General features: G+C 31.7%; 1 protein-coding gene across 2 annotated transcripts; it reads right to left on the bottom strand.

The window, feature by feature from the left end:
* Positions 1 to 6,439: 6,439 nt before the first annotated feature.
* On the bottom strand, positions 6,440 to 8,221 carry LOC120092679 (chromogranin (DUF1639)). 2 transcript variants are annotated; one of them, XR_005486118.2, is made up of 4 exons: positions 7,208 to 8,221; positions 7,030 to 7,101; positions 6,799 to 6,886; positions 6,440 to 6,494 (listed from the first exon to the last, which is right to left on the bottom strand). XR_005486118.2 is itself a non-coding variant. In XM_039050830.2 (3 exons), exons 1-3 carry the CDS (start codon positions 7,868 to 7,870, stop codon positions 6,881 to 6,883), a joined length of 741 nt encoding a protein of 246 aa, XP_038906758.1. In that variant the 5' UTR covers positions 7,871 to 8,221; the 3' UTR covers positions 6,742 to 6,880. The 2 variants fall into 2 exon arrangements, 1 of the variants encoding a protein (XP_038906758.1); XM_039050830.2 differs by lacking the exon at positions 6,440 to 6,494 and having other exon boundaries at positions 6,742 to 6,886.
* Between the last annotated feature and the right edge of the window lie 5,943 nt (positions 8,222 to 14,164).

Genomic DNA, 14,164 nt, shown 5'->3' with positions numbered 1-14,164 from the left:
TTAATTCATGTAGTTTCAATAAATCTTAAGTTTAGTCTCCAATATTAGTTTATTATTGATTTTTTAAAAATTATTTTGTATTTATTAGAATTTTTACTATAAATTTTGAAAATATATTCACACATCATATTTCTTTGCAGGAAAGTTTTTATTATTATTCAATCAATTTCGATAAAAATTAACTTTAAAAGACTAGATTTAAGATTTATTGAAAATATGAGGATTAAAATTAGACCATTAAAAATATATGACTAAAAATTGAACGAACTTCGAAATATAAGATGAAAATGGTGTTGTTTAACCTAAAATCAGTTTGTATTGAATGTGGAGAGTATACTACAAAATAAATCTAATTATGTGAATTGTGAATATTCAAATTTTTTTACATTTTTAAGGGTTAAATTTCAAAAACCACCTTTGAAGTATAGTGATAGTTGCATTTACACTCAAACCTTCAATTGTAAAAATTAAGCATTCAAATTTATACAGAAGTTACTTCAAACTTACATAGTTAGAAATTGGGCCCCAAATATTTAGACTCTGTTTAGTAACCATTTTGTCTTTTTGTTTTAGTTTTTTAAAATTAAGCCTATAAACACTACTTTCACCTCCAAATTTCTTCCTTTGTTATCTATTTTTTACCAATGATTTAAAAAAAGATGCCAAATTTTGAAAACTAAAAAAATAGTTTTTAAAAACTTGCTTTTGTTTTTGGAATTTGACTGAGACTTCAACTATTGTACTTAAAAGATACAAATCATTGTAAAAAATTAGGAGATATCTCATTTATTAACCATTTGGTTTTTTATTTTTAGTATTTTAACATTAAGCCTACAAACCCCCCTTCCACCTCTAGATTTTTTTGTCTTGTTATCAACTTTCTAACCATGTGTTTTAGAAAACCAATCTATTTAAAAACTAAAAAAGTAGTTTCTAAAAACCTTTTTTTGTTTTTAGATTTTAGCTAAGAATTCAACTATTGTAATTAAGAAAGATGCAAACAACGGTAAGAACATGAGAGAATATATTTTCAAAAACTAAAAACGAAAAATGAAATGGTTTATCAAACAAAACCAATTTTTAATTTAATTTTTTGTTACTTATTTTAATAGTTTGAGAAGCTTTAAACTAAGTCCCATTGAACTAAACTTTTGAATCTTCCACGGTGATTGATCTAATTGGTGACTAGAGTTAGTCGTTAGAGTTAGTCATTAGTGGTTGCAATAGATTGATAGAGTTCATCTCGGGAGGTGGTCGTTGTCCGTGTTAGCGGTTAAAGTTGGTTGTCAGAGTTAATCGTCAAAGGTGGGTGACAAAGATAGTTACAAGAGGTTAGTGGTCGAAGGTTATTGAGCTGAGCTGATTGCTAGAGATGATTGGTTGTTGGAGATGGTTGTCCCGGGAGGTGGTGGTGGTCGTAGGTAGTTTCATAAACTCATTTTTTTTTTAGAATTATTTTTTATGGTTTACAAACACAAAACTTTTTCTCAAAATGTTTTTTTTCCAAAAAACAAACCTTCTGAAAGTTAAATGAACACACCCTTTGCTAATTTTGTATCACTCTACCGTCCAATTTCTAGCATTTTCCCAAATATTATGTGATAGGGACAACGACCATCCAACTATCTCCACAATGGTATGATATTGTCCACTTTGCCCGTAAACCTTCACAGCTTTATGTTTTGTTTCACCCCGAAAGGCCTCATACCAATAAAGATAATTGTCTTCACTTATATAGCCATAATCGTCTCCTTATCTAACCAATGTAAGATTTTGATCACATTCCAACCATCTCTCCCTTGTAAAAAAGACCACATAGTCTCCCTTCAAATAGTCCTCCATTCGTCTCTCTTCTCTAGACTCACTCCTCTTCACCAAAGAACTTCGCCTATCCAGTAGAGTTCAACAACAAATCACAACATGACTACTTTCGAGGCTCTACTACATCTCTGTTTAGCACTTGAGAATTCTACCAGCATGGTTAAGTTGAGGGCATGACTCTGATCAACCTAAAATAGACAATATCGTATTATTATGATATAGTTGAAGGATTGTTGTCCCTATCATTATAGATTTCTTTTTTAAAGTAACGAGACGAAACAATTTCCTTATTCCATTTTTTAAAGTCTAATTCGATGGGGGTTTTTAATTTAAATGATGTAATTACACAAATGGAACCATTTGAAAACTCATATTACACAAGTGTCAACTGTCGAGTTTCTACAAAATTGACATTTTGGCCAATGGCCCAACCAGTTGAAACTCAATATGACTTTTCAATGTTGCACATTGAATTAAGATCACATTTTTCCAGTAAAAACGTAATGAATCAATAATAATTGAAAAGTTGACTCCAATGAATTATTTTTGGTGTTGTTTACTAATATCCTACATCCGTACTGACGTTTTGATGTTCATTTCCAAATCCGTAATAAAAAAGACAAAATGATTGATGAGTGAATGGTACTCAAATCAATTGCGTCTTGAACTACATCATATCGTTACCATTACCATTGTTGTTACTATTTCAAAAAGAAAAAATATAAAGTCATCTTTACTGTTACCGTTGAGAAATTTTAATCTGTTAGCATTGAGAAATTTTAATACAAACAAGAAGAAGAAGAAGGAAATGCAAAAATAGGGTTGTATACTAGTGTTAATTAAAGTAATATTAGTAATTGTAATTAATAATAAAATCATCAACCTTTCATGAAACATTTCAATTATGGAAACAAATATATAGAATGAGAAAATTGATACGAGGGTAAAAATGTAAGAAAATATGGGAAAACTTTTAATGTAAAGTTAAAATTGAAAATGTACATAAAAATTGATACTTGAACACTAGCGGTGAATCTAGAAATTTGTATCACCAAGATTAAGGGAAAAGATGTTCGTTTGGTCTCTCGATTTCAAAATATCACATTTTTATCTTTGGATATTAAGTTTTTGTTACCACTTGTTTCTTAAATTTTAAAATTTACACTTTTAAGCTTGATTTTTTTCGCTAAATAGACATTTTATAATTTAAAAGAATTATAATTAACTAATTTTTAGTAATTTTCATCACTATTAAAACTAATTATAAAATTTCTCTTTATAATAATTTTAAATTAATTAACTGAAAACTAATGTCAAAGACCAAAGTGAACATCAACAAAGACTTAGAAGTAAAAGTGCACAATATTGAAGCTTAAGGACCAAATGAATACTCAAAATTTAAGGGTAAAATTGTAACAATTTGAAATCTAAGAACCAAATAGAAATTAAACTCAAAATTTGAAAGTAAAAATGTAAGATTTCAACCTAGAAACCAAATACAAAAGTTTAGAAACTAAATATATATTTTCACGTTTATATAAATAAAATTTTAAGTTTATTGATAAAAGATATTTGGATAATTGGTTTAAATAGTAAAATTGCTTAAAATATTTTCAAGGATAGCAAAATGTCATTGTCTCTCAATGCTAGACTGCAATACACATCTATCACTAATAATAATAGATGTCTATCGTAACCTATTACAGTGACATTTTGCTATATTTATAAATGAGTCGACTCATTTATAATTACAATGACTCATTTTTCCTTATTTGAAAAGAGTTCAAAATATTTTAATTAATATTAATTAAAACAATGATACAACATTAAATACATTGATTTTAATATTGAGGTTAATTTTTTTTTTTTTTTTAAAAAAAAAAAGGTTAAGTAACATTAATTACAAAACAATAATTATCCACCGAGACAAACAATGAAACTTAGTACCATTAATTAATGTGTTGTTAAATAGAAAAGCTTTTTTTCAAGATGTTTTGCAAATACGGTTGTTCAGAACAACCGAATCCAAACAGTAAAAGTTGAATTTTCTTTTGAATTACGTACCTATTGAAATATTTATATGTATATTTGTCTTGGGATTATTATGATGTATTTATTTAAAATTTGTAATAAATATTATGAATATTTTATAATTAACATTTGAATTTTATAAAATTTTAGTTATTAATCATGTTTTATAGATAAATTTAAATATTTAAAATTATAATAATAATAATGTTACAACCCAACCCGAATTTTAAGATTGAGTTAGGTCAGATTAGAGACTATTTTGGATATTTTAGTTTTCAAATTTTAATATCAAACAAATATATTATAAGGATCATTCACTCCACATGTGCTAACCGTACCAAAGAATCAAAGACTAAATTTTAATTCAAACCTTTACATAATAACTCCATTTTACTCGCAAAAAATAACAAAATCTGAATAAATACTTATAATAATATATGAATTAACACCAACACGATAACTACGACATTTATGTAAATTGACCAATCTAATAAATTGCGTTGGTCCATCGAGCATCATAATTTTTTAGCATATTTTATTTTAAAAAAATAGTAATAAAGGGGAAAATACACTATATGATTCTAAACCTACTTTCGTAAGTTTAGGTATTGAACAATAAATGAATGTGGTTAGAGATGGCAATAATTAGATTTGAATTATTAATTTGATCTAAATCGTAGTTTAATTTTTCTAATTTCCTTTTTTAGTTTCATAATTTGAGACATTTTATTTTAGTCTTATGAGTGTGGCACATAAGATTTCTATCCTTTAAAATGCACCATAGAAATTCAACACTGACACACATTTGATAGAAAATCCAAAAGGCAAAATAAAATTTTAAATAAGACTAGGTCTAAATTAAATAGTTTAATAATTCAAATACTTTAACTCAAATTTGACTTCCAACCTAGGAACTTTCCAATCAAAATCCAACAACTACCTGTTAAAAACAACTAGAATCCTTGAATTCAATTATGTACACATTTTTAGGCCAGAAGATAAAAGAAAAATCAATTCATTAAGGCATTATTTGATAACTATTTTGTTTTTTAAAATTAAACCCATCGACACTACTTCCACTTCCATATTTTTTCTTTGTTATCTACTTTGTACCAATGGTTTAAAAAATCAAGCCAAATTTTGAAAATTAAAGAAAGTAGCTTCTAAAAGTTGTTTTTGTTTTTTTTAGTTTGGCTAGAAATTCAACCATTATACATGCAAATCATTGCAATGAATGGAGAGAAAATAGGCTTAATTTTCAAAAATAAAAAACAAAAAATGAAATGATCCAGTAATCATGGTAAGAAGCATATTAAATTGCACTGGTCAATAATGGAGACTTCAGTCATCAGCTAAGAAGAAGATGTGTATTCAAGAAAAGACCAAACTGATCAAAGAGTAAAGAATCACAAAGGCTTGCTTCCAAATCAAAACAATGGCAGTTCAAGATTAGAAATTGAAAACACTACCAACCAACCAACCTACCAACACACACACACACACACACAAAGACTATTTTAGTAGTTAGTAGTTACCCATTCATTCTTCAAGGGTGATGCTCTATGTATTCCCCTGCAGCTAGATCAAAGAAACATTCGACGCATTTTAATTCGATACAGACTGAAATGCAAGTAATGAAGTTGAGAATATTACGAACAAAGTTTGTTTTTTGGAAACTAGATTGCCATGATTCTAAATCATAGTTGGATCCAACTTAAAAGAAAAGAAAAATGAAGCAAATCAGTATCAATTGAAACATGTAACATAATTGTGCTCATTTTTGGAATGACTTTTCAAGTATTAAAAAACTTTTTTTTTGGGCAATTAAAACCACTTTTTTGAGCATTTATGAAGTTTTTCCAAACAGAGCCTTAATCTGTATCGAATAAGTGCTTACGGTTCCTCAAAAAGGAGAAGAACAGACCCAAGCAGAGAAATGTCAGAATCTACAGACAAGGAATATAGAAAACGAATTTATTTTCACCAGACCCACAGATGACCATGTGATTGACAGTCGTGCAAAACTACATGGTGGATTTTGGATTAATGATAAGAAATTGTGTTAACTACGACAAGAACAATCTTGGTGAGGATATTTTCATATACAAAAGTATCCTTGAGTTTTAAGAGAAGGAAATTATCGTATGAAAGCAGCCTAGCCTCTCATAAACTTTCAGAACTAAACAGAATAAAGAACAAGAAGTCATTACTCTCAGACCCAAATTATAGTTACAATAACTACTTACCTCAGATGTTTAAGACAAAAACACATAATTGAGTAATAGGAAAATGGTGGAAGGCAAGTAATGCAAAGGACCTCCAAGAGAAAAATATGAAGATTGAAGACATTCACAAAATTAATGCTTAGATATCCCATAGACCCAAATATTAAAAATGATGCAGAACTAGAAGGTTCATTCAGCATATTACTGACAAGAAAAAGATGAAGCAAAGAACGACAGGAATCATGGAACAATAAGAAGTAAAGATAGGAAAATATCACCATCAACATCAACATCAGCAGTAGCTTGAAGCATGTGAATGAAAGTTCTACCTGAAAAAAGAATGAACTGCTACAAGATATAGATTTTGCAAAAGAAACCAAGCTCTGGATAATCTGCTCCCCAGCAGTCTAGGGAAGCCTGTCAAACATTATGACTGATCAACTAACAAGAATTGTTCACATGAGCAATGAAATTCCATATTATATCACAAAAGGCTTTAATAACAAAACCTTATAATAAGACTCAATTCAACCTACTTGCCTCTACTTTCATGTTACATAATAAAATTACTGAGTCAGAAGACTAACACTAGAACCTGCTCTTGCATTGGACCATAGAGATTATTACAAGGAGAAACAACAGCATAGAAAAATTGGATTTCCTATGTGGTCGATTTGAATCATGGCTTCATTTCTTCTTCCTAGAAGTAAGAACAGTGTACCTCCAACATGGGTCTCAATCAAGGCAGGCGAGGCAAACTATTCCAACTTCAAAGATCAAAAAAAATATTGTCGTGATTGTGTCTATCTCTGCAACAACAAAAATCAAACCATGTGGGAAAACTAAAAATCTATAACGAAATCAAACAAATGTTTACATTAATGCACCGTCGTGTTCGGAATTCAATCGAAATTGCATTTAATTACGAGCTAGAAGAAAGTCTTTAAAGTACCTTGGCCGGAGAATCGGCGAGACGATAGGAATCGGCAGTAACTCCGACCAACCACAGTCCAGGAAACACAGTCTGAAAGATGGCCAAGAAATTAGGAATTAGGAAAGAGAATCACTCAACAATTTCAGTACCACCAAGCAGAAAAGAAATGGCAAGAAAATTTCAGGAAGAATCATACATCGAGTTGCTTCTGAACATTCTTAGGTCTCTTCTTCGGCCGCCGAGAAGGTCTAGATCCAGTCATGATGAATATATCTTCCTCAATCTCATCCCTCGACAGAGCGATCCAGAACTTTCTTTTCTCCTTCTTCTCTATTCTATGGGACTCTGTAAATCCCCGCAACCGGAGCGATTTCGGCTGCGGATTCTCTCCTTGCTGAGACGCACCAGCAGCAGATGAAACTGCCGCGTCCGGTTCTTGCAAGTCTCCTCCATTCTTCAAATCACCGTAACCTCTCAACGACGGCCCCTTCCGCGGTCTGAGATTCCAAGGCTTCTGCACTATTTCCTCCCCCTCAACCTCCTCACCTTCCCGCTTCTGCTCCTTAACAACTTCATCTCCAACCTCACCTTCAGAATGCTTCGCGAATTTATCTCCAAGTGAGCATGGCGAAAACGCGAATCTGTTCCGAGCGGTGCGCGATCCAACTCGAAGTTGAGGCTTGGAGTCTGCTTCAGACTCCGGTTCGGAATGATCAACGGCAGGCGATGAGTCACCGCCACCGCCGCCGATTGTCCGTCGAATGCGGTGATTGTTGTTGGTCTGGTTCTTTCCACCCCATTTCAGAAAAGGCAAAGCGAAGTTGTGCAAAGGCTGAGACTTAACCGGCCCTGTAGCCATTGGAAATCCAACAACCTCCACAATCTTCTGTCTACGAAACGACGTAAGACGCAAAACACTTCTTCTTGGAATCAAGCTTCACAATCTGTATCTACAAAACGTAGTTAAACGAACGTCTGTGGCTTCTAGAGATCAATGAGCTAAGAGAAGAGTAACCACCGGAGCTCGACGGAGCCACCGTGAGCGGAGGAGACGGAGGAAGAGAAGAATGAGAAGAATGAGTTTTCCTTCAGCGTGAAATGTGTAATGGGCTTCCTGCTCGCCTAACTTATATGAGAGATGCAGAGTCGAAGTTCTGCGTCCACGGTTTTACGTCATGCTTATTTACGAATTTGCCCCTAGCTTTTTTGCATTGATAGATAAAGGTGCCTCTGTAATTTATTGAATGAATTGCCACGACGATCCACACCCTTTTCAGTAATTTAACCGCTTTTCTTTTATTGGTTTTTATTAAATTACAAGTTTTTTCTAAAATTTCAAGATACTTGATCTTAAACTCTCTCAAAATGAATAATACTTCTATAAGTATTATAAATATTATGATAATAAATATGTATAAGATGCTAGTGTCTATTAACTATGTGTCATTCTCCTATTTTCTAAAGTATTATCTATGTGTCTCGACATTACTGTTCATGCAATTCACTTGTCAAATTGCCTATAAATAATGATTTTTAAATCCATGAAAATCGGAGAAAATAAAGAATTTAGATAAATTTCTTATTTTATATTTTGCTAATCTATTTTATTTTGTTTATTTATATATTATATTTAATTTATTTTAATATTTATTTATTTTGTTATTATATTATATTTCACTAGTATCCATGTTCTCGTTGTGCTCCTCAAGTTCACAACACATTATAAGCACGAGCTTTTGTTGTTTTTCTTGCTAAAGGTGGGTCCTAAAGGTATATCGGTTTTTCCCTCTTTGGTATAATAAATAAATTTAATGTTATTTTTCATATTTGATATCTATCAAATTTCTAATATAAATATAATATTTTGTAATAGTGTTACTATGAAAATATTATAGAATTTGCAACATTTGATATTAATGGTAATAATTTTTTGTCATTATGCTTGATGTTGCCGGGAATGTCCTAGAACTCGCAATTCATGTTAAACATTCTATTTATCAATAATAATAATAAATTGTTAATTTTGCATTCTATTATGAAAATCCAATAAACATATCCATGGCTATAGTCTGAAAGTGACATAAACAGGATCAAGTAAACAGTATATAGCCTAAATGGTCTAATAAGTATATGGATGAAGTTGGGTATCTCATCCTAGTAACATTATTGGCTGCGGCCCACTTTGTAGTTGTTACAAGAAGTTGTAAAGTGGATGTGATCCACAGATCGTCCATGTTGAGACATGTGAGTTGGGGCATCCTATGCAATGAGTTTGCATATAGATTGGACCACGAAAATAGTCACTTTTCTTTATAACAATCGTTTACTGTTAAAACTGACTATTTCATTTATTAAATAAGCTAGGTTAACTCGATCTTAATCCTGAGCTAGCTATGAACTCCTGTTTGTTCGGGATTATCCTTTGATCTGCAAACGATGAGAGTAACCCAACAAGCCTCCCACTTTGGGGATAAGACCGGATGAATAGCTGGGGACATAACTTTGCAAGATGGAATTCACTCCTACTCGATTTAATATTTGATATCGAGACCCCGTCTTCTCATGATAGATAAAGGACTTGATTCATAGGTGTTATGAATCAAAATTGTTCATTAGAGGGTCAATGGGAACTTAAGGAGCAAGATGTATTCACAGGGTAAAACGGTTATCTTGACCCAGCTGTAATTATAAACAACCTGTGAAAGATCGACTTACTAATTATGGTTATATAAAGTGGACATAATATGTCTACAGTGAGGGGAGTTCAACTATGGGCTATAGTGGAATGACCCATTAGTTAGCGAATGAAGGTTAGATCGGTCTAATGAGTTTAGCCGATTAATCTCGGATCATTGGAACCCATGATCTGTAAGTCCGCGAGGTCCCCCTACTAGCTCGTAAATTGATAAGCTTTGGAGTAGCTTGAGAAATTAATTTGAAACGTTAAATGGTATAGGAGAATATATATTTAAATATGATTTAAATATATGAAGATGGTTTTATGCAAAAAATAATTTAATATTTGATATTAAATTAATTAGTATTATTTAAAATTAAATTTTCAGTTTTAAAATAAAAATTGAATTTTGAAATCGGTTTTGGTTTTAAGAAAAATTAGAAAGTTGAAATACATGCACAAAAATGGAAAATCAAGTATTTCTACTATCATTTTCTTCATGCTCACACAAAACCCATTTCCTCATCTTCATTAACTCCAAGCATAAGCTGCAAGTCATGCAGCATTCTTCTTTGCATGTACACTTGCAATAAATAAAGAAGAATGGAGTAATTTTGAGGCATGCATTCCATTAAAAAATTTAGAGAGAATTTTGGCTGGAAGAAAGGTTCTTCGAGTGGTGTGCTGCTGTGAGCTTCTCCTTGCGTTTTCATTGCTTCAAGCTGTTCTTGGGTCCCACAACTTATTCTAAAGTTCCAAAAGGATAGTAGAGAAGATCTTGAGGTGGTTCACGCTGTTCTTTGGAGAAGACCGTTGCTGTTGATCAAGATCTTGAAGAGTTCTACAAAGGTATGATCACAAACCCTCTTATTTTAGACGAGCATGTTTTAGTTACTACCAAAATTAGTGAATTTGAATGCTTATTGATCCTTGTTACTTTCGTTGCATGTTAATACACTCTAATAGATGCCAAAATACACCTGGATGTCATAAAAATGTGATCATCAAAAAACAATTTTTCTTCTTAAAGCTCATCGTAAATAGATGCACTTGAGGCTCCAAAATTTTAAATCAACATGTTATAGAAGATATTTTTCTACATTTCGGATATGCTCCTGCAGTAGTAATATCGAGAAAAATATTTTAAAAGCATTCTACACTCATCTGATGTCTTCTCGTGGTTGAATGAAATAACGAGTTATTGATTAAAAAAATATGAATCTCAGTCAACTAGAGCAACAACATTTCCTGAAGTGAATGTTGTACATTTTAATAATCATGGACGAAAAATTATGAATCTCGACCAACTAGAACAACAACATTCCCAGAAGTGAATATTGTGAATTTTTAATAATTGTGGTCGAGATCGTGGTCATGGTGAAGGTCGTAACCGTGGAAAATGAAGAAATAATTATTATTTTCATAGTAGTCGTTCTAATCATTCAAATTTCAAAAGAACCACATAAAATGATGATCACAAAAGAAAAGCTCCACAAGATAAGAGTTCAAAAAATGTTGAAAATAAATGCTTATGATGTGGAATGACTAGGCATTGATCACGTACCTGTCATACGTTAAAACACTTATTTGATCTCTATCAAGCATCCCTGAAGAATAAATATAAAAATGTAGAAGCAAATTTTACATATCAGGATAATGACATATTTGACTCATCCTATATGACAAATTTGGATGTGACGGGCTTCTTTAAATCTTTTAAAGAGAAAATTGGCAGAATTGATGGAAAAACAAGTATTTCCTTTGACTTTGAAAATATCTAGACTTACTGTTGTTTTTTTTTTTTTTTAATTTATCTCCATGTTCTTTTTCCTCTTAATAGATATTAACCTTTGTATATTCCAAATTTTGTTTTTCTTATTGTAATTATTGTCTTTTAATGAAGAAAACCTGAATCATTTTCATATGTTGGGTGAATAAAAAATGAGTAAATAAGATCTAATCTAGCAGACAGTGCAACTACACATACGATAATTACAAGTATAAAATATTTTTCAAACCTGACAATGCTGGAAAAAAAAGTCAATATAGTATCAGTTTCTGCAAACCTAAATGAAGTGTTTGGAAAAACAAATATTATTTTACCTAGAGGAACAAAATTTACAATTGAAAATGCATTGTTCTCTAGTCAATCAAAGAGAAATCTACTTAATTTTAAAGATATATGTTGCAATGGTTATCATATTAAAACTGATAGAAAGAATAATACGGAGTATCTTTATATCATATCAACTGTCTCAGATGAAAAACATATACTGGTAGAGTTATCTGCTTTATCTTATGGATTATATTATACTCATATACGAGTAATTGAAACATATGCAACAATAAACCTGAAGTTCGTGAATCCAGACATATTTACAATTTGGCATGACCGATTGGGTCATCCAGGATCTATAATGATGAAAAGAATTATTGAGAATTCAAATGGACATCCATTGAAGAGTCAAAAAAAATTTCAGTCTAATTAATTATTATGTGATGCTTGCTATCAAGGCAAATTAATCATTAGACCATCACCAGTCAAAGTGGGGACTGAATCATCTGCATTTTTAGAATGAATTCATGGTGATATATTTGGACCTACTGTAGGATTGTATCAATAGCAGCGGAAGCACAAGGATCATCCAAGCACTCAAATTCACTAATTTTGGCATAATATAAAGCATGCTTATGCAGAAAAATGAGTTTCAAGACATACCTCTTGTAGAATTTCTTCAAAGCTCCTTCTTCAGCTGCAATCTTCTCCATATCTTGTTGTAGACCACCTCAAAATCTTCCCCACTATTCTCTTGGTGCTCTAGATTGAGTTGTGGGACTCAAAACAAGCTTGAATCAATGGATGAAGGAGAAAAGCTCACTGCAGCAACCTTGTTGAAGAACCATTCTTCAAACTGAATTTTCTCTCAAAATTCTGTAGATTGCATGCCCGATTTTCACTCCAATCTCTTCATTATATTACAGATCAACATGTAAAGAAACGAGTTGCATGAGTTGCAGATCATGCTTGGAGAAGACAAAGGCAAGATGTTGCTTTATGTGTGAGCTACTTCAAAGATGGATAATGAAAAATTCCATTTTTCCATTTTTGTGTTTTAGTTTTCCAATTTTTCAATTTTATCTAAAAATAAAATTTCGATTTAAAAAATCTATTTGATTTTAAAAATGAAAAATTAATTAATTTCATAAATTAATTATTAAATAAAACTTAATTAATTTAATATCAAATATTAAATTAATTTTAACACATATCCATCTTTATATATTTTAATCATATTTAAATATATAAATTATCCTATTCCATTTAATTCTAAAATTAAACATATAATTATATCTCATATAATTACTAATTCCCTTAATTATAATTTGAACGTTTCAAATTAACTTATCACGCTATTCTAGAGCTAGTTCGTTACGAGCTAGTAGGAGGACCTCGCGGACCTACAGATCATGGACTCTAACGATCCGAGATTAATTGGTTAATAGCTGGGTCAAATATCTATTTTACCCTCGAGATTACGTCTTATTCCTCAAGTCCCTACTGATCCTCTAATGAACAACTAGTTTGTGATCCAATCACCAAACCAAACTCTCTCAGCCCAATGAGAGGGCGGGGCCCCTTGTTCAAGACCTGTATTCAGTACTTGAGAGAACAACTTTACTCTTATCCCTAAATCGGGTAGACGTGAACTCCGTCTTGCACCCTATGTCCCCAGCTATCTATCCGGTCTTACTCCTAAAATGGGAGTCTTATTGAGCCGGCGCTGTTGAGCCAACCCTCAACTATGCAAATCTAAGGGCAATCCCGAATAAACAAGAATTCATAGTTAGCTCAGGATTAAGATCGAGTTACCTAGGTCATCTAGGTGAAATAGTCAGTCTTAAACAGTAAACAACGTTATAAAGTAAGAGTGACTTATTTCTTGGTCCTGATCTTATGCAAACTCATTGCATAGGACGCCCTCACTCCCTCACTCCTCATGTCATAACATGTACGAATTAAGATCACATCGTATGTAGTACTTTACAACTCTTTGTAACAACTACAGAGTAGGCCGCATCCAATGGTGTTGCCAGAATAAGGTACCCAACCTCATTCATGTACCATAAATCATTTTGACTATTTACTCGAACCCGATCCACTCTTATGTCTCCATATAAAGTCCAAGTACTCATACAATAGTCATGGGTCTTAGTTTATTGAATTTAGACTTTCATACAATTTATGAGATCAATAACAAGTATATTGATAATAGAAAATGTTTATCATTTTACAAATTATGAGTTTTTAGGACATAAAATCCAACACCTACTAACCTACCAAGTGAACCATTTAGATGTTTTATGGTATTAATAGATGCATCCAACAGATGGTCACATGTGTGTTTATTATCAAGACGAAATCTTACATTTGCAAGATTACTTGCTCAAATAATTAGGTTAAGAGCACAATTTTTG

Source organism: Benincasa hispida, chromosome 12, assembly GCF_027475165.1.
Source record: "Benincasa hispida cultivar pf3 chromosome 12, pf3_genome.v1.1, whole genome shotgun sequence".
In the NCBI taxonomy this organism is placed as follows: domain Eukaryota; kingdom Viridiplantae; phylum Streptophyta; class Magnoliopsida; order Cucurbitales; family Cucurbitaceae; genus Benincasa; species Benincasa hispida.
The sequence above is the reverse complement of the archived record's forward strand: the minus strand, read 5'-3'. Positions and strand labels throughout refer to the sequence as shown.

What these genes read in the sequence shown, in the direction of transcription:
- LOC120092679 (XM_039050830.2), bottom strand. Translation starts at nt 7,870, where the DNA reads ATGGCTACAGGGCCGGTTAAGTCTCAGCCTTTGCACAACTTCGCTTTG. An exon ending in ATGTTCAGAAGCAACTCGAT is followed by an intron (nt 7,102 to 7,207) that starts GTATGATTCTTC and finishes GCCATCTTTCAG; the next exon opens with ACTGTGTTTCCTGGACTGTG.